This window comes from Mytilus californianus, unplaced genomic scaffold, assembly GCF_021869535.1.
Source record: "Mytilus californianus isolate M0D057914Y unplaced genomic scaffold, xbMytCali1.0.p SCAF_3, whole genome shotgun sequence".
NCBI lineage: Eukaryota > Metazoa > Mollusca > Bivalvia > Mytilida > Mytilidae > Mytilus > Mytilus californianus.
In genome coordinates this window covers 32,745,944-32,772,887 of record NW_026262679.1, presented here as the reverse complement: position 1 = coordinate 32,772,887, position 26,944 = coordinate 32,745,944, and the positions used below count along the sequence as shown (strand labels likewise).

Genomic DNA, 26,944 nt, shown 5'->3' with positions numbered 1-26,944 from the left:
CAATTTTAAATACTTTAAATGTTACAGTTGGCTGAAAGAGAAAGTTATTATATTTTAGGGTGGACAGGTTTAAAAGAATCGCATAATTTAAACACATTTTATCATATATGGAAATGACGTTGGTTGGAACCTTATGATTTGAATATTGAAGTGTCAATAAATGACATTTTTTTCAGTCAATCTCATGATCTATTTTTGTGATAAGACGTTTTATCGAAAGATAAACTCGGTCTCCCTAAAGTCCAAGTGGACTCGTCTGTTGTCACCCACCATCTTTGATAAACATTTGAATGCATGTATACTTAGCAACGTGCATCTTATGTTCTGAAATTTAGAAAAGTAAAGGAGAAATTTTCAAATTGCAGTTTAAATTACAAAAATGTCGAACTTGTGTACATTATGTATTTGTGGGTAAGTAATTTTATTAAGATTTGCTGAAACAATTTACATACAAATTTAAAGGGAACGGGCACCTGTTGATTGTATTACCTGTGATTTAATTAACGTATCGGATTACAGTAATCTTTTAAACTTGTTATTGGACATTGTATTGAAGACAAAGAAGTTGCTGAATTTCTATAGTAAAATCAAATTAAAATGCTGTTTATATTTTTGATATTCAACACGTCTAATTTCTGTAGCATGGGGGATAACTCTACACAAAAATGTAGTTGGCTCATGAACTGATAATAATAATCAGAACTACAATCATCTTTGATTTAAGACTCAAAGGTTACGGTGATATGATGGATCTGACCAGGGCTGATAAAGACATTGACAGTACACATACAAATATGCCCTTAAAATAGTCCTGGACCAATACATAATTTAAGTATTAATCCCAGCTAGAGATAGAATAAACCCTACTTGTGCTCAATTATATATTTTAAAACTTAGTCATTGGTATTCATTGTACATGTAGATGGTGCATATTTTGGGGAAATGGTACCCTTTTTTCAAAGAATAATGGATTTCATTTTATATACAAAGATCACTAATCAAAAGATTCCACTAAAACAATTTGGTATGGCTATATAACTGCCCCTAACAGGTCCTTATATCAGGGCTGTGTCCCCAATTCTTTTTAATCTACAGTTGATGTAAATGCTAAGTTATTTATATTTGTTATGTTATTTGACTCAAAATGTGGGCTCTAAATATTGTTGTATCAATTTCTTGTAGTGTTAATTGTTCAACTTACAATGATTTCAAGATACATATATATTTTAAGAAGTAAACTCATGTTCATCTTGGATTACATGTATCATGGGGAAATTATTATCAATTAAAGGCAAAGAACCATTCAAATTGGCACTATAATTCCATCTTTATCTTGTAGTAAAGTGGGATCTTCTACTGCATGTTCAAAGCCTAAATGGGACTGAGATGAAGAACAGCAATTGGGATTACCTTCCAATTGCTGGAATACCTTCCAATTGCTTTGGGTGTCATGAATCAATGAATTCAGCATACCTCTTCTTCTCCATTATACAAACATAATCTGCTTTTATTAATGACCAGACATTTTAATCTTTCATTTATAATGGCCTTTTGTATAATCCTTTACTTAATAAAGTACGATTTTCATCAATATGTGTACATGCTTAATTAGTTTGTTGAACCACATGTAAGATTACATTTCACATACATTTAATTTTAATAATACCAAGAATGATGTAAAAGCTTCTTTATACCACTGTTTTTCTCTCTGTTTAAATGAATGAATGAATCTTTTTTGCATTTAAAAAAAAACTATTGTTAATTTGTATAGTTATTATTACTTCAGTTTGGTAGTGTCTAGCATAGAATTAAATATTTATGATAAGTGAGTATTTCTTATTATTGAATACATCTTGATTTGATATAAGATGAATTTAAATGCACAAATTGATACTTATTCATGAAAAAGATGGGAATGAAATGTACTGTACAAATTTTTCAACTCTTAAAAAAAATCTTCCTGTAGCCTTTTTAACAAAAAAAAGTTTTTATCTTTAAAGTTGATATTTAAATAAATAAACTTTTTTTGATTTATTGAATAATAAAATTTTACATATATATATATAATGCATGAGTTGGAATCCCGGCGATGGAAGAACTAAAAATTTGCGAAAGCAAATTTACAGATCTAACATTGTTGGGCTGATGGTTAGACGAGTTGTATATATATAGCCAGCAGGGTTTAAGAACATTTGTTGTTCAACCTGTTAGTGAAATGTGTTTTGTTAAAATATACTTTTTCACTTTTTTGGTCTTTTGGAAAATGTTGTTTGTGCTGTATTTAGACCCCTCTAACAAGAAATTTGTTTTGCATGCACACGTATAAAAATTGTGGTTTTTATCCAAGGCAATCATAGGTTTGAACGTTGTTTTCAATTTAGACTTGTTTATATATATATATATGTATGAACAACTGAAAAAAATCTTCCTGTAGCATTTTTAATAAAAAAAAGTTTTTATCTTTAAAAGTTGATATTTAAATAAGTAAACTTTTTTGAATTTATTGAATAATAAAATTTTACATATATATATATATGTATATATGTATGAACAACTGAAAGCATAAAAACAATGAATTGTTTATTTTTATCTGTCAAATTTTTAACTTATATGTTTTCATATGAACAAAGAGAACTCTGTATTTATACACTTAACTTTCCATTTAATATGACGGTATCAATTTCAAAATGAATATAATCAATACTACTATATGGGAATAAGTATACATTTTCCAAACTGTTGATCCATGGAATATGAAAGAAAAGAATATTTTAAATGTTATAGTAAACCTTTCAAATAAATTTGTTACAGGAAAGCTGTGAAATTTCTAAACATTAGGTCGACTTTATTGAGTGTTCATTAAAAATTGAAAACTTATTAAAATTATTCAATTATACAGATTGGGATAACAACTCCTAAATCATTGTGATAGATATTTCAGTAATCAGAAGGGTAATATTTGCATCAACATCAATACTGCTGAATATCATGAAAAATTGATGCAGATCAAAGATGATTTAATTGTAAAGATTTTACTCATTATAGATACTCTACGGTTGACAGACTCAATTTCACCTCCTACATATGTATATATAATCACCATATGATGCTGTAACAAGGGGGGGGGAAATGAGTTCACAAGGTCCCAAAATACAAACCAGGACTTAACGGCAAGAAAAGCATAAAGGAATTTATAAAAATGAAATATGTAAAAATATTACTGGCAATCTATATAGTAAATGTAAAAATGAAACAAGCACTACATATGTGATGGAACTTGCAGCAAAACATATTTAAAAGTCATGTTTATTTTAGGCTTTAATACATGTACAAAAAAATCTGTATAAACTAAAATCGTTATAAGCCCAAATATGTCTGTACAGCTGTGGTCATCTTTAATTTGTTCATGTGAACATGACTGTGGTGTATAGCAATGTGTAGGCTGTAAGGTGATTTTTAAATGGATAAAACAATTTATTGTCACAAAATGTATGTTGTCTATCTACCATGTTAAAAATGTTTTTGTAAATTATATAACAGCTAGTTAAATACAACTTAGAATTACTAAATCACACAATTATTATTACATGTATATATATATAGTCAAATTGTAAGTCCATGTTAAGAAACAAAACTTTTAGTTCTTTTACTTAATGACAAATGAATATGTTTGAGTAGAGTTTCTTTGCGTTAGAACAAAGACTGTCAATGGTAAATTGTCACTAACCATGATTTTCAATATTTTGGTACCGACTCCCAGTAACAAGAAAGAAAAATACAAATGAATAAATGATTGTTGGCTCAACAAGTTGGCATAGGGCTAAATAATGAAACAGAATTTCATCTATAAAAATTCTTTGGTACACTTTCTATCTTTTTATCACCAATTTTAAATATCCTCTACTTTGTAAATATTTAAATGCTCTTTTTAAATCAAAATCTACTTCTGTTGATCAACAAGATAAATATTTTCCTATATATTCAATTTGCAAATGTTTGAGTAGAAAATATAAATGATAGGATATGACAGAAAACATTTGATTAATATTTTAATATAAATTATTTCTTGTTGTCATTTTTTCTTTTCATCAAAGGGTATTTGTAAATGAAAAAAAAGATATATGAGGTGTTTTTAGTATTAGTTAGAAAAAACATTATACTTTTTTAGTTAAAATTTGTGATCAGAATCATTAAATTCAATGTCAAAAGGTATTCCTGGGTATGCATGTAGGTAAAGTGTAACCTGTTTTTGTTGAACCTGTGACATGGTGATCCTGTGTTCCTTTTTATTATTCATCAATAACTTTGTCAAAAATTAGTAAAATTTGATGGAACTTGACAGCAACTGTTTTAGGATAAAAATAAATGGAGAATATGTCCATGAGACACAGATGATGCCCCCCTCCCTTTGCATTTAACGTTATAAAGGGACATAATTCAAAAACGGTAAAAATGACGCCACCCAAATTTGAACTTGATCTGAGTTTTGTGGTAATAAGCATTGCGTATAACATTTGGTTTAAGCAAGCTATAAAAGTTAGAGAACGGAAACCAATTTTGGGACATATGGACAGACGGCCATACAGACAGACCAGGGTAACACTTAATACCCCCTCAGCTGCGGTGGGGGCATAAATACAGTATTTTTTTCTTCATTAAACTGTATTTTACTCTTAAATGGACTTAGTTTTTGTCAGTCCACTAACACTTGTACACTGACAGCAGCAGTTGCAGGCAAAACCCAGGGTTCCATGGAACCTTTACAATTTTTTATACAATAACTGATTTTCCTGTCTTAGAGAATCTTAGAGTAGTCTGTAGAACTATCTTAGGATCATGATTCACTGCTTGTCAGTACCTACATGTATACATTGGAAGCAAAAACTAGACCAGGATCCCAGGTTTATGCAGACTGTAAAATCTATAGTCAAACACAAAAGAGTGCTTATATTATAAAAGAGAGGAGAAAGGTACCAAAGGGACATTCAAACTCATTAGTCGAAATAAACTGACACTCCATGGCTAAAAAAGAAAAAGACCAACAGACAAACAATAGTACACAAAACACAACATAGAAAACTAAAGACTAAGCAACATGAACCCCACCAAAAACTCGGGGTGATCTCAGGTGCTCCGGAAGGGTAAGCAGATCCTGCTCCACATGTGGCACCCGTCGTGTTGGTCATGTTAGTACAAACCTGGTAATAAGTCTAGTTCGTTTGGTCACATTTGGGGAAAAGGGGATTGGATTGTAGTTACGACATTTGGAACATATCCCCTATCATCTGTGAAACCCATAACGGTCAACCAACTTGTGATGGCGTCAGTAAAATTTACAAAGGGATGATTATAACTTCACCACTTGGAACATTTTGGTTTAATAGCTTCCTTGTGAGCAGCAACCCTCTATCAAGGAAATCATGATTGGAAATACAGGCCCTGGAATATCGTATCAACTGGGAGATATATACTCCGTATGCAGGCGCTGCTGGAATGTTGCTACACAAAAATGGAAATTCACAATTGGGAAGCTAAAATCATCTCTTTTGTCAGAAATTTTTGTTCTCAACCAACCCTCATTGTCAATTTCTAGATGTAAGTCAAGATATGAGGCTGACTTAACTGTATCTGTTGTATAAGTTGTCAAATAAATGATTATTGTATTATATTTCAAATATATTATCTAAAAATATGAGCAGATTGACATGTCAAGGAAGGAGGGTTTTTTTTACCCCCACCTTTTCTTCTGTGGATATCAATTTCATGTCTCTCTTTTACTTCATTACTTGTGAATTGCCCTCTTGATTTTCTCCTTTTCCTGAGAATTGTGTAATATTTGCCACTGAATATAGACCAACCAGTAATCTACCCATTGAAACCATAGGATCTTATTTACATAAATATGCTTCTTATAATAAATTTACTTATTAAAATATTTATTATTAAGTCCTTGTTTTATTTTTACTTTTTGATATTTTGATTTTAAATTTTAGAATTTAGATAATATCTGAAAAATGACAAAAAATTCCAGTTTGAAAGTGAAGCACCTAGTCACTTTTAAGAGTACTTGATCTGAAGATGTAAACACTTAATGATACCTAGGTGATCACCTGAACACAAATACATGTAGTTAGTATTCAAAGTTTGATCATTGTTTTAGATAAGAACCAGTATAAATTACTTGGACAGGTAAATTAGTATGTATGTTAAAGGTGTCAGTAATGTATTGATCGCTTAGTTAAAATTGATTAAGAACTTTATACATACTATGTACCTGTCCGTTCAACTATTTTTTCATCAAATTGACACTCCAATTTAAAGTATACAAATATTATCTTTCTTGATAATTTGACAAGATTTAGTTGGTATAATTATAGCTAAAGCCTTTAAGTTTGAATAAATATATTATCTCTGTTATGTACAATCTCCGATAATTTCTCAATGGATGGTTTTTGGTAAGGAAGCAGTAAGAAAATTTCAAATAAAAAATCCTTCCCAAGAAACACTATTTGATGTAGATTGTCCCATTGACCTCTCTATCACAATTTTGTGAGCATTAATTAAAACTTGTTAGTTTTTATAGGATTTAAATCAATATATGAATAATATATATATACAATGTATATGTATTTATATTTACTGTATATGAAAAAAGGAGATATTTGAAATTATATAATGGGATATACAACAATGAGACAGGAACCAATGACAAATACAACCAAAAGACATCTAAAGAGCAACATTAGTCTTCAACAATGGACAGGGTCTATACAATATCACTAAATCGTCCACAGTCTATAAAAGTTAGTTCCATAGTCTGTATATGATTGTTTTTTGTTTTACTAATAGCATCATGCTGTTTAATAGATATAGGAAGATGTGGTATGAGTGCCAATGAGACAACTCTCCATCCAAGTTACAATTTATAAAAGTAAACCATTATAGGTCAAGGTACGGCCTTCAACACGGAGCATTGGCTCACACCGAACAGCAAGCTATAAAGGGCCCCAAAAAATTACTAGTGTAAAACCATTCAAACGGAAAAACCAACGGTCTAATCTATATAAAAACGAGAAATGAGAAACAGGTATGAACTACATAAACAGTCGACAACTACTGTAATCAGATTCCTGACTTAGGACAGGTGCACACATTTGCAGCGGGATTAAACGTTTTAATGGTACCAAACCTTCTCCCTTTTCTGAAACAATAGTATAACATCATAAGACTGTTTCACATTTTATTGTCTTGGCGTCTTTTGTAGTTTTCAATAGGGTATTGGTTTTGTTCATAGTTGAGATCTGTTCTTTGGCCCGTTTACAGTTTACTTCCTTGTCATTTGGTCTTTGCTGGATAGTTGTCTCATTGGCAATCATACAATATCTCTTTATTTTTTTATCATATATGGAATATAGTTTATGAGCTTTATTTGATAATTCATGTGTTATGAAACACATTATTCTTGTGGAGAACTTCAAAATGAAATGAAATTGCAGGGAATAAAAGAACTGATATTAAGGTTTTCTTGCAGATGTCCTTATGTCCTGATTTCCTCTTTACCAGCTTTATTAGAAGTTATGAACAGATATGAATAACTTTTAGGAAATTTTATAAAATAATATAGGCTCTGTTTGTTATTGTTAATAACCCTCCTCAGAGACAAACTATCTTGTTCATTTATGAATATGCTTTGAAATTTTTATCACAGTTTTTTGTTTGCAAACAGGAGTCTATATATGAAATTATATATTTATTTTACAACTTTTTTGTATTAGTTCCTCTATGGTATTCATATTTGAAATAGAGTTAATTCCCTTTGAACTGAAGACCATATTAATACAATATATTACACTCACCAGTCACTTATCCTCCAAAAGATATATTCATACTGTAAAACGTAGCACATGTCTATTTGATAATTTAAACTTTTTAAAAGGCAATGATAATTTTGAAAACTTAAAGTTTAAACAACATTTTTGAAACTTGAATATCTTTAAGGAAAACGCCTATAATATAAATTCTTCTTCATAGTCAAGAGATAATTTCCAAACAAATTTTCAATTTTCAAACCGATGACTGAAGAATGAACAAAATTGATTAATCAATTTATATTTATGAATATGATATAATAATATCTCTATAAATAAACAAATTCTAATTCAAATACATGTAACAGGCAAGTACCTAAGCTCCACTAAATCCATGACATGTTTTTCATGTAATACATAGCATGATAATTTGAACTCAAGGTTAACATTATTCTTAAATCCATTCTTACTTTCAGAAAGCATATGGTTCCACATGTTCACAAAGATATTATTGGCCAAGGTGATCCATCATATAAAACTACTGAATATTCTAATGTCTACAGGCAGCATCCTCTCTGTCCACGGGAAAACTTTAAACCCAACCATGAGGCTATGCAAGGTGGCGACTTCCAAGATAGAACTACTCAAAGGTAGGTCTTAATACATCACTTCTATCTTTAACCCAACCATGAGGCTCTACAAGGTGGTGAACTCTTAATACATCACTTCTATCTTTAACCCAACCACGAGGCTCTACAAGATGGTGAACTACTCAAAGGTAGGTCTTAATAACTCACTTCTATGTTTAACACAACCATGAGGCTCTATAAGGTGGTGAACTACACGAAGGTACTATATTGTTTGTCCAAGGTAGCTTTTGAAAAGGAGTTGTAGAATTTGTTTGTTTCTTGCTTGTAGAATTTTGCTGTAAACTATCCAGTATTGTTCTGAATTCCAAGATATGACTACATGAAGGTAGATTTTAGTACAAAATGTTTGTGTTAAAAACTGGATAATACAAACACAGAAGTTGTACTATTGAATGACCAAGGTAATTTTGTCAGCATTTTAATCTTAGCTCATTAAGAATTCCCTGTGAACTTATGTGTCTACCACTGTAGAAAGTAATATTCATTGAAAAGTAAAGCTATATGCAGGCTTAGAAATTGTAAATTATTTAGAGTTAAAAGGATACATAGACTTTCAAACATTTGATAAAACACATTGTACTTGTGTTGTGATGTCATTTGTTTACAATAACAAGAAAATCCAAATATTGTTGATGAAAAAATAAACCTGTTTGAAAATAGAAGCGAGCGGACAGGCCAATTTCACTTGTAATTTTTCTCTCACAGGTCACAATCTAAACCACTTGAGATTAAGCAACCAACTATCAATCAATCATTCACAATCTGAAAGTGGTTTAAACATACTAAAATAAGAAAAGAGTCTTATAACATTCTTACACAAATTATCGACAATTTTACATATTTCTATTAAACAAAAATGTCTTTAGTGCAACATATTGTTGTTGAAGATAATATTGCAAATTAAACATGTTTTTGTAGCATTTTGCATCAAAAGTTGTTTTTGACCAATAATAAACAATTGTTAATCAAAGGACAGCTTTTAGCTCTGTATTTCCAGAAGAACTTTGTTTTGCTTAACTAATTATATTCTTCTTATGCAAATTCTAAAAAGTTTCAAAAATCTGTAAAAATTGCAGTTTTGAGCCATATTTATGCATTTATAATTTGGTCACATGTAAGAAAAAATTTATCAAAATGTTGTATAAACCTTAAGGACACATTCCAATCTATGATTACCATACTACTATGGCCAGTTTCAGTAAAGATTGAAGGTCTTTTGGAAAATGGCCTTTGTGTGAAATAAATCGGAGGAAATTGGTCCTACCTCGTACTATGACTTGGAAAAAGAGTAAATGAACAGCATTATTAACCTTGCTATTTCTTACTAGAATAGAAATTTTAATGACCAAACAACTTTTAGAGATCAAAGGACACATGGTAGCAGGCATGCACTAGCAGGGCCAACATGAAATTTAGATAAGTAGATAAAATTTCCAACAGGTTCTTATATGTCAAGCTTATTGAAACACCCAAGACATTCCTGTAAAGATACATACATCTTATATGAAAAAAATTAATTAAGATAATGATATCAATGGTACAAATTTTGGAACTTATTTTATCGGAATCATTTGGCAATCCTTCCAATCTTCCGCTTCTTTACGTAAATCTCTCCAGCGTTGGAGCACACTCAGCTACATTTTGTTGCTGTGTTCCCTAAATGGATCATTTTTATACGCTCGTTTAAGGGACGTATTATGGCATACCTCTGTCCGTCCGTCGTCAACATGTCAGACATTAACTCAAAAACGCTTTAACCAATTAGCATGAAACTTTGGTGAATTGTTAATATCTATTGACGTGAGCTCCCTTTCGTTATTTATAAATTTTAGATTTTACGTTTCCGAGTTTTGGGGTTTTATTCATTAAAAAAGGGGGGATTTTCCAGTTTTCAGACAATAACTCACAAACTCTTTCAGCAATGTGCAAGAAACTTTGGTGAATTGTTTATAGCTATTGACATGAGCTCCCTTTTGATTTTTATAAATTTTAGATTTTACGTTTCCAAGTTTTGGGGTTTTATTCATTAAAAAAGGGGGGATTTTCCAGTTTTCAGACAATAACTCACAAACTCTTTCAGCAATGTGCAAGAAACTTTGGTGAATTGTTTATAGCTATTGACATGAGCTCCCTTTTGATTTTTATAAATTTTAGATTTTACGTTTCCAAGTTTTGGGGTTTTATTCATTAAAAAAGGGGGGATTTTCCAGTTTTCAGACAATAACTCACAAACTCTTTCAGCAATGTGCAAGAAACTTTGGTGAATTGTTTATAGCTATTGACATGAGCTCCCTTTTGATTTTTATAAATTTTAGATTTTACGTTTCCGAGATGTGGGGTTTTATTCATTAAAAAAAGGGGGATTTTCCAGTTTTCGGACAATAACTCAAAAATGCTTTTAGCAGTTTTCATTAAACTTTGGTGAATTGTTTATGGCTATTGACATGAGCTCCCTTTTGATTTTTATAAATTTTAGATTTTACGTTTCCGAGATGTGGGGTTTTATTCATTAAAAAAAGGGGGATTTTCCAGTTTTCGGACAATAACTCAAAAATGCTTTTAGCAGTTTTCATTAAACTTTGTCGACTGATTTATATCTATTAAGATAACCTCCCTTTAGTTTTTTATAAATTTCTGATATGACATTGAGAAGTTATTGAACTTTATTCTTTGAAAACGCGACGGGCGTATCATGCGCTCATGGCGCAGCTGTTTATTAAAAATGTTAATATATTCACATTGAAGTAATTTCAAAGTTAAAATGTTGAAAGGAAATCCTCCAACGTTATGTTGCACATGCACAAAATTTATTTACAGGAATGTACATATTACGTGTTGTTTTCAATTTTTTATATACACGAAGCACTTATAGTACGTTGGCCAATAATTAGATTTGATATTAAAAGCAATGTCTAGCTAAATAAAATCTATGAAAGGTCAGCACTGATTTAAAGTAGTGTCTCCTCCATGACAGTCTTGAACATTAAAACTCAATATTAAATAAAAGACACTGTTATTTTCAGTGTTTGGTATAGGTTGGCTGTCACTGTGCACAACAGTTCAACATAGAACCCTATGGGGAAAAACCGGAGAACTCTTTTTGTCAGAAAACACTGTCAAACATCCAAACATACTATCCACACTGATCTGTGTCCACACTTGTATCAATGGTATATTTAAGATCAAACTTACTTTAAGGTACTACATTGATACTAATACTTATTTCATTTAGAACCAACATAGAAAAAGCTTGCAATAATAAATAAAAAACAACATAAATAAGAATAAAAATGAGTAGTTTTAATTCATAGCTAGTAGACTGTTCTTATATATCTAAAGGGCACTTCAGAATGAAATATGTGTAGAAATTGGAAAGAGCAGTAAGAAGTTAGGGGAAATTATATATATAATCAATTACCGGTACATCATTTCGTTCTTTCAACTAAACGGAAGCTTAGGAGAAGACGATCTGAGTGGGACAATATCTTGTGTCTAATCCTTTTGTGATATTTTGCAAATAAAATGTGTCTACACTCGACTGAAGCTTCCAGTTGTTAAAAAACCCAAAGCTGATTCAGTTATCAATAAACATGGTCTGAATATTTGAAAGTTCAGATTTTAAAATACAAAAAGGAAAAGGTGAACAATTCTAAACATAACAAATTATGTCTGCCTGAGATTTTTTCTTAATGCTTTTCAAGGTTGAGAATTATGAAAAGGCATTGACAGAAATTGAAAGTAAACATAAACATTTATTTCATAAACACCTTCAAATTGTTTTAATCTAGGGGATGAACTTCATTTATGTATTTACCTCAAGAATTGTAATCTATCATTATACTTAAAATTCCGTTGAAAATATTGAACTGCCAGAAAGCATCTTAAATTGCTGTGTATTAGATTAAGCAAAATGAGGATTTTTTCATTTAATTGCATGTCACACATAGCTTACATATAAAACAGAAAAGTTATTTGGATGAATCTCTTTGATTCCAGCACAAATTAATCAGAAACATTTTAATAGACATGTAATGTAAAAAGTTTTGTGACATCTCTTTTGATAATTTATTTTACTACACTCTGTTAGAGAATTATTTTCTAATGCTTTTAACTGGATATTGGTGGCAGTTCTCAAGTGCTTAACCTACAGAGCTGTCATTAATGCCCAGATGGCAGATATTGGGGATATTGCCAGGTATAAAAAACTTAACAAAAAACAATATTAGGCCATACATGCAAGACATTGACCTCCTATCACAGTTGTATAAAAAAAAACCTGGCAGCAAACCATAATTGGTCATGTTTGCATAAGACAACTTTCTTTTCTTTATCAATTCCTCTTTCCAGCTAAGCTGCCTACAAATGCTAATTGGAAAATGGAAGGCTTTGTAATTTTGTAAGGTCCCAAGGTTAAAGGCCAAGGCCACAGCAGCTATAAATATTTGACATTAAGGCAAAATAATAGTGCTTTGTTGATATCTTTTTAATCATATTTTCAAATTTTTACCAAACTGGAGGAATAACAGCTCTTGGGGAGAAGGATAAACCACCTAATCAGAGCCAAAACTCCTACGTTTTTTTCCATACTGTTATGGTATTCATTTTTACAGTTTTCTCCCTCAGGACATCATATATAGTATACTTTTTGCCCATTTTTCTCTATTATTCATATTTTTTGTTTGTTTTTTTTCTATTCTGTAAATCCAATGAAGAGCCTCATTCAGCACCATAGCACATTCAGAGTGCTTAGTCATGCAGCAGTCAGAGCTAAGAAAATCTTCTTGTTAAAATATGATTCAAAATGGTCTTTCCTGCAATAATCTGCTGTTTTAGGAAGAAAAGGGAGAAATAACTTATCAGACTACATCTTCTGCAGTTTTGGGGACATAGAAGTACTGGGTGTACGTCCGTCTGTATGTCTGGTCTTGTTAGCGCTCTCACATGTACAATTCTTGCCAGATTATAATAAAACTTATATCATAGGTTTATATCAGTATTGTCTCGGACAAGTTTGAAAGTCATTGCTGATCAACAATTTTTAAAAGAGTTATGCCCCTTGGAAATATTAATTATATTGAAAAATGCATTGTTCGCACTCTCATGTGTACAATTCTTGTCAGATTTTTATGAAAATTAATACATAGGTTAACTTTTTATATCAGCTATGTCTCTGACAAATTCCATAAATCAGTGCTTAAAAGAAAATTTTTGGTGAGAAAATACTCAATTCTACTGTTTATGTTTTTACTTTTGTGAAAACAATTCCCCTCCCCTTTTTTTAAGTCAAAATGAAGATTTTTCAGTTGCAAAAATAGATAATTTCTTCTGAATTATGTCTTTTTCTCACCCATCCTTTTAAATCGAATTTTACATAAAAATAGTTACACCTCCTTTCATACAAAGTAAATACTAACACATATTGTAATTATGGTTTGATATAGATATCCTTAAGTGGAATTTCTTTAAACAGAAAATGTTTTGAGGAAAAAATTTAAATAATTTAAAACATACCTAATTTAGTTTAACTTTTAATGACCATGCCACATCTATGTCATTTTTCAACTTTAAAAAATCTTAAAATCAGTTATTTGGCCTTTATTTTTGCTTTGTATGTGAGAATAAATAGTAATACTGTACCAGTTTTACTGACATTAAACCAAAAATACAACCTTTATATTCAATGGTAAAGAATAATAATTGCATGGAAAAGATCAATAAGATTTTTTATTCCATTATAAAGTTTATTTTTGGTTCTTGATTATAATTACTGATAGTGGTGACAGAAATGTCAAAAGTAAATAGTTTTTTCACACAAAACATAATAAAAGAGAGAAAGCTTCTAAATAAACTTGCCAGTTTTTATTCTAATTATTCTGTAGATTACTTTTTAACTCACAGTGATTAGTTCTGTGAATGGACTGATATCCCGATCTCATTTTATAATTAAATAATATGTATTCATAGCGTAAATTTGTTGTATTATTCTTACAATAAAATCTCGATTTGTCAAATCAAGTATTAAAAATGATAAACAGTCGGCTAAAACCATGGTGATTTATAGAGCCTATCTGCTTGCATACATAATATTAAACTTAAATTGTGTTAAGCTACAGGGTACCAATAAAAATTCAATATTGAAATGCAGCAATATGAAGGCTCATCTGGGGTAACTGTTATCTAAAAAGATTGGTAATCATGTATTAAAGGGTCACATGAATATATTACATAGAAATCGTCCCTATCTTTAATAACAATGTATAAAAATCCACTTAAGCCAATAGATATTTACCCTCATACTCTGTAATTATAGTTCATACCCTGGAAAGCAACTTATTGTTTGGTATTTAATTTGGGGGACAAACTGTCCATACAAGTTTTAGGAATTTATATACCCCATCTATATAAATGTAAACATGCCTATTTAAGCTCACATGATATAAAAGGTGAAAAATCAATTAAGAAGACATTATATTGGAATAACCACATCAGTGAACATTGAAATGGCTTATATTCTGTTGGATAAAGACGGGGGTATTCCCGGCCACAGTAAGGATGCAATGACTCCAAGAAATACTCCTAGGGATGCAAATATAAAGCATCATGATCCAGAGTTCTTTACAAAACTTGATGAGCAAAATATAAGGAGAATAGACGACCGGGAAAGTCGACGTAAAGAGGATGCAAAATGGATGATTTATGATAAAAGAGGTGATGATAAAGCAGTGTCTGTTAGTAAACAAAATAATACTGGATATACACAGCAAGAAATGGCACAAAATTCTCCTCGAGATCAGGAATTTTATACAAAACTTGATGAGGAAAGTGTAACTAGGATTCGTGAAAGGGAAAATAAGCGTCAAGAGGCTGCTAAATGGATGGTTTATGATAAAGTTGCCTATGATAAAGCCGTTCCTGTGATTGGTAAAAGTCCTAGGCGAGGGTTAGTACGATGTTGTAGGTCTCTATTTGTAAGAAATAGAAAGATAAATTAAAGAAAAACAAAGCAAACATAAGTACTACATGTAAATTGGAACTGATCCTCATGTCCTAGACTGTGACTGTAATTTGTTCGTCTTGTTATGAAAGTCTAAGACTAAGCAGTTCTTATGGTTATGTATTTATATAAAAATCCTAGATCTTGCCAGTTTTTTTTTCAAAAAAACCTAGATTATGGCTGTTACATTGGGCATAAAAAATCAAGAATATAGTACATTGCTGTATTTTCTTCATGAAAATTAGTCCTAAAAATGGTTTGTATGAAGAAGCTAGGATTCTATGATTGGTAAAGTCTTAGGCAAAGGTAAGTATAATAAAACTGTTTTCTGTTTTAAAATGCATATGCAAGGGTAAGTATGATCTAACTATTCTTGTTTTTGAAAGACCTATACATTATATTATTTGAGTAAGTCCTTGCCAAGGTGAGGTATGATCAAATTGTTTCTAGTTTTTGAGAGTTTTGTATGTATATTCCTCTAGTTAATATTTTGTGTATTTGTATGAAGTGTTTCTTCACTCAGTTTGATTTCCTATCGTAGGTCGGTGGTTTTCTCCGGGCACTCCGGCTTCCTCCACCAATAAAACTGGCCACCACGACATAGCCCAAAAGCGGTGCTTAAAAGTGGCGTTAAAACACAAAAAATCAAATCAAATCACTCAGTTGGACAAATTTATATTATTCAGAACAGCTCATTATCCAAGTCAGATCCGGTCTACAGTAGTATTAAATTTAACTGTAATTTTGAAATAAATAAGGTAAATCAGTGTATAAACCCATAGGCTGCAAATTACTATGTAAACTATTTAAATAATATTAGAATTTGTAGAAGTCAATTATCCAAGTTTTGATTTAAACAATAACATTTATATACAGTAAAGATTTTTGGCTATATTAAAGTCGTTCAAATTTAATGAAAATTGGAAAGATCTTAGTTATGTGCTACTTAGATTACATTTTCACATCATATCACACAGAAAAGTTTGATGTATTCAGTGAAATGTATTTAAAAGTATTTTATCAAAGGATGTGACAGTTAAAACTCTAATGTAATGTCATATTTTTACCAGATATATAAATGCTTTTATACAGTTCAAATGTCTTTTTGTACAGCTTCCTACTGATATATGTATTTGATTCAGGATATATTTGCTTCACTTGAATCCGTCATAGAATATTTGTTGTACATGTAAAATATAGATTTTTGTTTTGTTTTGTTATATTTTAACCTTTTTGGATTGTTGTACATTCTTCTTCTTTTGCTACTTAATTGATTATCTGTATTCATTCCAGACAAAAATAATCTCGTCCTACTAGAGATTAGCTTTACCTTGATGTCAGAAAAGACAATGCTCATGAGAAAAACTCATTTGTTAAAAATATCTTGTTTGTTGTTTTTTTTTCCTTACAAGATTTTATCTCTTTACATTCTTTAGAAACGCTGCTTTTATTATCTGGCTTTGTTTATTTGTTTTTAATTGACCCTTCTTAATGACCTCCTGTGTCCATAAAATTGTTCATCTGAATGTAAGTTCAACATTGGAACAAACATTCAAATCATGTAGAAAATACTTTTTCAAGGGAGTCTTTATAAATTCTTCAAGATTTTGATTAACATTTTATTTATATGTATGTTATTTGGAGAATTTGGCATTGGTAGCATGGTTTTAATAGTGTCTGTTTAATTTATTCACATTTTTTTTTACTTAGAACAATTTGATTTTATAGCTAGCTAGATATATTGTTTTGATACCTGTATATTGTTGAAGGCAGTATGTTGACCTCTAGATTCCTTTGGTTTTTTCTCTGCTGTTGGGTTGTTCTCTCATTGATGCATAGTGTTCTGACATCTTCTTTTTATTACCTGTAGTTTTTGCATGTGAAGCCATTACTTGCTCTGAATTCTTAATATTTTAGTGGACACTTTCTTGGTGCTCAATTGAGACCTTTTTTATAGGCAGCCGAATCATTTTAAAAAAGTAACATTATTTTTATTAACATGAACAAAAAGAATTGTGAGGTACATACATTGTATGTGTGAAAAGGATAACGACGACAGATTTATCAAAATTGGGCATCCTAATGATTTTCAACTTTTGGCAATGCTTTCAGTCTATTATGAATTTAATTTAGTGTGTACCAATTTTCATGAATTGAAAACATATATATTCTTGGATACTAATGATTCTGTAGTTTTGTCAAAGGTTTGCATGACAGTCCTATGAAAAATTTATACTTCTTGTAAATTCAGGGTTCATCTTATAATTCCCAAGAAACCCACAAATCCAGGACAATTGGTTCCTAATGAATAGTAAGGAATCAAGACTATATGGCTAGCTCTCGAATCACAAAGAGCCTGGTCAAGTTGTTGATTAATTCAGTAGAAACAGAGACATATCAATAATAAAGTTTGTATGATATGTCTCTGGTAGAAATGACAAAAGATCTCACATCAATACAAAATTCCAAGTCCAAAAATCATAAAGAGACAGAATAATCTAATGATTAAATTAATTATGTATATGGGAATGTCATATAAATATATGGCAGGATATAATTAATGTATTGAGTGCTTAACCCTCCCCCTTTTTTATTTCATGAAATATTTCTTTTCATATTCAGACAAGATTATGTACCACATCCTATTGAGAAGCCCTTTGTCAGACAGGCTGAGATATATAAAAGACCAGAAGGCAATATGGACGACATGACATCTTATAAGAAGGAATATACAGGTTGGTTGGTTCTAAATATTAAAAACTGAAAATCTGTTACTGTTTCCTTGCTTTTATGCTTTTAGAATTAAGCTGTCTTTTTTTCTTTCTGTTTTGTTTTTACTTTTTTTCAACTTCAAAGTTCATTGTCATTTCTAGGTTACTGAATATATTAAAATGTTTCATTTTTAGGATACCGGTAATCAAAATGTTAAAACACTTTAAGGATTTCAATGCTTTTACATTTTGTCCAACAAAATAAAAAACATTACTGGAAAAAAAAGAGATCTCCAAATTTTATTCCAAATTGAAACACTCAACTATTTCTTTATTCAATGTTTGGGTTAAAATTGATATTAAAAAAACTGCTTTCATGCAAATGTAGTACCTGATTTACTTTTTATTAATGTTTAAGTTGACTTTGTATCAACCAGTTTTTTTTTATTAATTACAGAAATTTCAAATTGCCTAGTCTTGCATGATATAAATATTATGACAATGAGATGGTTTTAGTATAAAACTGATACAGCGAAGTTTTCTAATTATATTTTCTCCCCTTAGACCAGAATCTTTAGTAATTGCAGCATCTATTGAGACAAGCAAACAAAATGTAATTACACACAAGGCAATTGGTGAATGATTAGTAATTATCCTCATTATAAATGATGTTTAAAATATAAGAGGTTTCTGAGTGTATGTATTGTCTAACTTACAGACCAGGTTTTATCAGTATGTTGGTTTAATGGCTCTCTTCCAATAATCTTGTTTTTTTACCCCAAGAATATGAATATTATTTAAAATATCTGTGTTTTGATATCACATTTTCTCGTGTAAAAAGAAGCCTTATACATGTTAAATTGAAACAATTTAAAGTATGGGACAGTAGGGGAAATTTACATGCTATTTGTAAATCATTCACTTTTCTACCTGAGGTTGTTCATTATTTGAAGTTGACTCTTTTAAAATAACAACTCTTTTCTGATGCATTGTTTTTAAACTTTATCATCATACAATATTTTATTTATCATCATACAATATTTTATTTATCATCATACAATATTTTATTTATCATCATACAATATTTTATTTATCATCATGCAATATTTTGTTTATTATCATGCTATATTTTTTATCATGCAATATTTTGCATTTCTTTTCCCCCCTTTTCTCACAATAAAATGGTTGTTGTGGAGCCTGTGACTTTTGTCGCAAAAGCGAGACATAGCGATCCTACATTCCGTCGGCGGCGTCTACAAATATTCACTCTATGGTTAAAGTTTTTGAAATTTTAATAACTTTCTTAAACTATCCTGGATTTCTACCAAACTTGGACAGAAGCTTGTTTATGATCATAAGATAGTATCCAGAAGTAAATTTTGTAAAAAAAAAATCCTGTTTTTCTGTATAGTACTTATAAATGGACTTAGTTTTTCTGCCAGTTAACATTACATTCACTCTGTGGTTAAAGTTTTTGAAATTTTAATAACTTTCTTAAACTATCCTGGATTTCTACCAAACTTGGACAGAAGCTTGTTTATGATCATAAGATAGTATCTAAAAGTAAATTTTGTTAAAAAAAAATCCTGATTATCCGTATTTTACTTATAAATGGACTTAGTTTTTCTGCCAGTTAACATTACATACACTCTGTGGTTAAAGTTTTAAAAATTTTAATAACTTTCTTAAACTATCCTGGATTTGTACCAAACTTGGACAGAAGCTTGTTTATGATCAAAAGCTAGTATCTAGAAGGAAATTTTGTAAAACTTTATTTCCTGTTATTCCGTATATTACTTATAAATGGACTTAATTTTTCTTCCAGTTAACATTACATACAGTCTGCAGTTAAAGTTTTAAAAACATTTATTAGATTCATAAACCATTTCATTAACTGTATCTATTATGTGCATTCCCCTATCACACTGAAAACATAGACAACAGCAAAAGTAGGCGAGACGCTGGGTTCCGCGGAAGCCTTACAAATTTTTTCCCCCTTTCTAACAATCAAATGGTTTGTGGCTTGCTGGAATATCCTTTCAATTGATAACATGTTCAACTTTGGAAACACATTTATTTATCTTGTGGCTGTATTATATATATTGATATAAAATATTTAAAGAATCATATCAAATTCATTTTTTATCCACAATTTTTCATATTCAGCAATTGAATTTCAATATACAAAGTGCTTTAATGTTATGATAGGATATCAGTTCCTTTGACAAAACATTGCCATAATAATAAGATGTTTTTCACTGATATGGTTAGTTTCAAATGATTTTAAAATTTTAATATGAATGTTTCATGAAATCCAGCAGTGAAATCAATAAAACAAGAATCAGGTATCCTTATAAATTAAAACATCAATGTATATAATCTGGGCCGAAGTCAGAAGAATTGATTTCAAGATCTGTTGTGTTATATATCCTAGTAACATGAAGTATTTTTTTCCTTAAGTGCTTTTAAGACGGGGAAAATACTTCAACCCGTTACAACAATCTTTACGTTAACAAGTAAAATATCGTAAGAACGTGCAAGAAACAGGGAGATTAGAATAGAAATTATTTTAAGTTCAGAAGACATGTACGTCTTTGTCAACAGTCACTATTAAAACTTAATCTTGATACATTAGATATATTGTTTAAGCTTTTACTTATGCAAATTTTTGTGCAAGCTGAATACTTATTGAGAAATTTTACTTTCCTTAAATTTATTACACTGATTACGGGTTTTGTCTAAATAACATAACCGTTTTTGATTTAAAACCAAAAAGATGTTGGTGTCAAATCGGCCCTAAAATCAAATAAATTTTAAATCTTCTGAGATATATACTGAATTTATATACTTTAAAACACTGCATCTCTGGTTGAAATTATTTCCTTTTTGATTGATTATTCAGTTTTAAAACAAGCCTGAACAATGGCCCTCTCCTTCGAGTAACCATTTATATTAAACTCTAAATACCATTCTGATTTTGTGGAAGTTCTTTGATTGACCGTATTGTTGAAGTAACTCTTTAGGTGCTGCCAGTTTTTGTTCAGTAAGTTTTCTTATAGGTTGAGTTGATTTGACAAGTATATAAATGTCAGATGGTGATGTGTGATTTGTGATTTCCTGTGAATTCCCAAAATTAAAATAATAACTAAATGTAACTTCTTCCAGTTCAATATTAAATATATCCTTAAAAGATCAGTTTAACATTTTTGTTTAATACTATATTCCTTTACAATTTATATGTTGTAAATCTTGGTTCGACCATTTCTATTGAATATAAGATCTAGTCACTTTGTTATATAGCTCAGTTCTCTTTATCCAAATTATTAAAATAAAGAGGATAATGATTTAAAGCATCAAGAGACTATGTTAACTTATGTTGAAGTTGCAATTTGTTCTTGTTTCCTATATATTTAAATTAAATTGTTATTTTGGTATCTCTGTTTGTTCTTGGATCATGCAAAATAAAGCCGTTCCTTTAATATATTTACATGTCAGCTTAAATTATTTTGGAAATCTCTCCTGTTGTTGTCAGTGGATATTTCTACATAGATATTGAAATATGACAGAATTTTGTAGATTAAATCTGCCCCATTAATTTTCATTGAAATGTATATTGACTATGACTTTTGTTCATTTGTTGAATATGACAAGTACTTATCAATGTCCGAGGTCAAACTCTTGAATTCTGATCATAGACTAATGATATAAGGTACAAAGAAATTCCACTAGGATTGATTTACTCAACGTTTTCTTAAGATCATTGTTGTAGTATTTGAATTTCTCTTTTTCCTATACACCTCATGGTTTTTTTAATAAATGATATATAGATTTATATTGACACAACAAATTTGAACTGATTTACAAATTTAAATGGCTGAATGAAAAAGACTAACTTGCACTTAACAATGTTACTTTGTTGATCAGATTTGGGTAAATATTGATATATTGATGATGTTGCTATTGGTGAAAAAGGGAGATAACTCAAAATGATAAAAAATATTTTTAAAAGTTTGTATTGACAATATCTTACTGTTTTAATTTTTTTTTTAAAGACAGAGAACAGAATATACAATATTTACCACCTGCAGGAAAATATAAACTTTAGAACCAGAAAGGCTCAGTCCCAAATAATAATCGAAATCATAACAATTTATCCTCTTTATTTTTTATTTGATTTTAACTTTTAGTTTAAACAACTTTTTCATTTAGTAAAGGAAAGTAATAATTACTTATTGCATAAAGGAAACCAAGAGACTAAATAAAAATAACATTTACAACCCACATTAGCTGATTTATTAGATACATGACAGATAATTCCCTATTAATACTGTACTACACCCATATAAATAACATAAGTTTTCTGCTTAAGTTAGCTTGATAGGAACTAATTGTCATAGATCATTTAAAGTTGCATTACACTACATATCATCTTGACGACTATTTTGAGCCCCTGCCCCCTAGGACATGGTCCAGTGACTTTGAATTAATTAGCAATTTTCAATGTTAAGTTTTCTGCTTAAGTTAGTTTGATAGGATCTACTTGTGATAGATCAATGATATTTTGTATGAAGTCGCATTACTATTAGTACATATCAGTTTGACGACTATTTTGAGGCCCTGCCCCTAGGACATGGTCCAGTGACTGAATTAATTAGCAATTTTCAATGTTAAGTTTTCTGCTTAACTTAGTTTGATAGAATCTACTTGTGATAGATCAATGATATTTTGTATGAAGTCGCATTACTATTAGTACATATCAGTTTGATAACTATTTCGAGGCCCTTCCCCTAGGACATGGTCCAGTGACTGAATTAATTACCGGTAGCAATTTTCAATGTTAAGTTATTCTTCTTAAGTCAGTTTGATAAGAACTGACTTGTGATAGATCTATGATATTTTGTATGAAGTTGCATTACTATCAGTTTGATGACTATTTTGAGGCCCTGCCCCATAGGTCATGGTCCAGTGACTTTGAATTAATGAGAAATTTTCAATTTTAAGTTTTTCTGCTTAAGTTATATTGATAGGAACTACTTACAATAAACAACAATATTTACTATAAAATTACATTACTGTCTGTACATCTCAGTTTGTCAACCATTTTCAGGCCCTGCCCACTAGATCATGGTCCAGTGACTGAATTAATAAGCAATGTTACTGTCCATCATATTGTCTTTTTCTGAATTTAATGCCGATAGGCGAGACATATCTCTGTGTCAACAGTTTATTTTTTAAAACTCAGATAATTTTTAAAATAAAGGTTGATAAAATCTGTCCAAGAGAACATAAAATTTTGATTTTGCTGAATTCACAATTCATAGTATAGACCTGTAAAATGGGTATAAATAAGGTATTATCTATATTAACTGAGGTTTTCCCACATTAGGTATTATGATTTTTATCTGAAATTATCAATATATAAACTCTAATGGTTGTGTACATTTCTTCATAGTTAACACATCTCCCCTATTTTTGATGCTTAGTTGTTTTGTATATTAATGATAATGTCTATTTATTTGTTCATCTACATTGACCTGAATATGCATGGAATTGCCACTGTATGTTAAGCAGGCAACACTATATTATCAATCTTCCTTCTGTACTTAATGTGTCTGGTCCACTTCTTTCAATAAAAAATCAGTACCAAATATAATTGTATATTTATATTTCAGTGGGGACGGGGGATGGGTATTAATTTGCATAGCTGCTGACAGTTCTTAGTCTTAATTAGATCTAGATAAAATTTGCACTTATTTTTTTAAATGATTTCTAAAACTAAATCCTATATTTTTATTTTTTAGAAAAACACCCAGAACGAGTTCATGCTATAAAACATGATGGCCAGAGACTACCAGGTGGTAGATTTGAAGGGGAACCAACATATAGAGGTACCGATTTCTATTGAAATAATAAATTAAAATAAATGATAGATTATAAAAATCAGGAGATGTGGTATGGTTGCCAATGACACGACTATGTATATATCCACCAGAGTTCAAATGAAGTGGATAAGCAATTACAGGTCACAGTATGACCTTCAACAATGAGAAAAACACATACTGTATAGGCTGCTTGAAATGCTTGAACATGAAAATTGTGAAACAATTCAAACGTGAAAACTAGTGGCCTAATCTATAACAATTCAATTTACAAAAAACAATATGACAGACATTGTTAAATGATATTGATTTGAATGACTGTGGGATGTTTACTTTCTTGTACTTTGGTTTTCATTGAGAATGGTCCCACAATATCTTTACTTTCATTATAATGGCAAAAATTTAATATATAAAAATAAAGCATATCTTCATAAAAAATTAAAAAAGTCATCTTTTATTTTAAAGCTGACTACAAAAAATGGGATGCCAGCCGACAACAACCTTATGGTTTGAGAGATTCATATCAGGCTCCAACACAAAGATTTGAAGGTGAGAGTACCATGCATCATGATTTCCGTAAATATAATCAGGCCAGACGTGAACCATTAAGACCAATGGAAGCTACGATCGGATCAGACCAACCATTTGCCGACATGACAGACTATCGTGCTGAATACAAAAAACATCCTCTCCCTGCCAAACACCTACATGAACGAGAGGGATACAAACCATCATCAGCACCTCTGGACGACCTTACAACCTTTAGACGAGACTACAAAGGTCAACATGGACAACCAACAAGAAGCTTTAAACCTGATAATGCTGCTTTCTCATCTGGCCAACCATTGGAAGATACAACAACAAATCGTAAAGATTACATTAAGTGGCCAATGGATAGACCATATGTACATCAACATGACGCATACCAAAAACCCGAAGGTGAAATGTACACACAAACAACTCATAACGCTACATACAAACAACTACCATTAACGAAAAATCTTGCAATGAGACCAACATCTGCTGGCAAAGCAAGAAATGCTCCATTTGATGGTACAACTAATTATGCTCAAGATTATAAGCAATGGGCATTACAGAGAAATCAGCCTCACCAAAGAGACGAATATCAACCTAATAATGCTCCATTTGAAGGCATGCCCACATACAAGGCTCACTATGTTCCTCATGGTGTTCATCCTGCCCAGTCATTCCGTCCCGATAACCAAGCATTCCAGAGCAATGCTAGATTTGAAGATGGTACAATGTACAGAACTGATTATACCAAAAAGCAAATGCCACTTTGTCCATGTCATGATCCACATATACCAGCTAACAGAGTTATCGTGTGTGAAAGGCATAATGTACCTGTGATGTCTACGATACAGAAATTACCCATGTCTGCACGCACACCGATGGCTGTAGCTTAACATTCAAATATCTTTCTTATGTCTGTGATATAGACTATATTTTTATAAAGAAATGCTGCTGAACATTATTACATAACATGATACTATGATGATAGGTGAATCTAAAAGAATTTTTGTGATGGGAAGATGTTTCCTGTATCAGAGTACATTCCATATTGTATACTTTAGATATTTTTATAGTTTCACTCAGGTTGTTTATTTATCACAGAAAAAATCATGATTTGTTGTATTTTCTTTTTATATCTTTTTAAATTTTAAGAAAATAAGAATTTCAAAGCTTGGTTAAGTTTTCTACTAATGTTAAAATAAGTTACAACAAAAGTGGAGTTTTTGGCACTTAAGTGAAAATATGAAGAAGATGTTGAGGGTTGTATCTCCAAATTATAATATCATTTATAGAGTGAAAATTGGCTTTAAGATTTCTTGTGTATAGAAGTGTCTTTTTTTTTATAATACTCGTTTTGCTATTGTTTATTTATTCTTATAGTGCCATTGTTAACTTTGCAATATTCTGTATTATTGAGTCTATGGACCGATAAGATGAAACTTACATTTCTTAAACATGAAAATGTAAGTTTTGGTTGAATCAGGTCTATATTTGGATGATGCTTTTCTGAGGTAATGGTTAACTTGTGTTTGCACCAGTAGCATAGCACTATGGCACTAGTAAATAAGGTGTAGTTCTTTTTAACTGAATGATTGACTATGTGCTATATATGTTGGTGCACTACGATTGGAAGAAACATTAGTCAACTTTTATTTCCATTAGAACTTCTTTCAAAGTGAGGAAAATAAATGAACTTTAATATAGGATTTATTAGTGGCATTCCCGTTATAAAGTATATTTATTTAGGGGGATAAATAAATCATGTTTTTTTTTTTGATTAAACAAATATTTAAAACAAAAAATGTAATAGATACACCAACGAGAGGGGTTTAAACCATGATATTACAGTTAGTGCAAAATGATAGCTTACAATGAATAGAAGGGTGGTCTTCCGTCAATTTAACCTTTATTTCAAGTTAAGCATGATAGATGCAGGATATCCAATGATTAAATTAAATGGCATCATGGTACAAGTAGTTTGTATCTGCCCCCTTTTCTTACTGTATGATACTTTTCATAGTTAACCAATTCAGAATTGTTTAGCCTTGTGGAAAGTCACTGTCTGGACATTCTTATTGGTCCAACTATCAAGTATCAGGACACAAGACTAAACTAAGTAGTTTACAAAGACTAAAGCAAAAAATTTGATTTGGTCAATCATTTATAAAAGGTCATGACTTTAATTGTAGATTATTTATTTGGAAAATATTTGCTAAATGGATTTAGAGTCTTAGTTAGTGATGTGCCAAAATATATATTATGATTTATGAAAGCACATTAATTTCTGATGTAGATAATTATGTAATACATGTAGATAAGCTTGCCATGGGAAAACAGATATTTGCAAAAGATTTCTATTTTTAGAAAA

At 30.4% G+C, this 26,944-nt stretch overlaps 1 protein-coding gene across 2 annotated transcripts; it reads left to right on the top strand.

Moving 5' to 3' along the window:
- The first annotated feature begins 267 nt into the window (after positions 1-267).
- LOC127734387 (stabilizer of axonemal microtubules 2-like) lies at positions 268-26,944 on the top strand. Of its 2 annotated transcripts, XM_052244226.1 has the most exons (5): positions 268-411; positions 8,285-8,458; positions 18,075-18,187; positions 23,965-24,051; positions 24,508-26,944. In XM_052244226.1, the coding sequence occupies exons 1-5, from the start codon at positions 380-382 to the stop codon at positions 25,467-25,469; spliced, it is 1,368 nt and encodes a 455-aa protein (XP_052100186.1). In that variant the 5' UTR covers positions 268-379; the 3' UTR covers positions 25,470-26,944. The 2 variants fall into 2 exon arrangements, with proteins under 2 accessions (XP_052100186.1, XP_052100185.1); XM_052244225.1 differs by lacking the exons at positions 268-411; positions 8,285-8,458 and adding an exon at positions 14,926-15,398.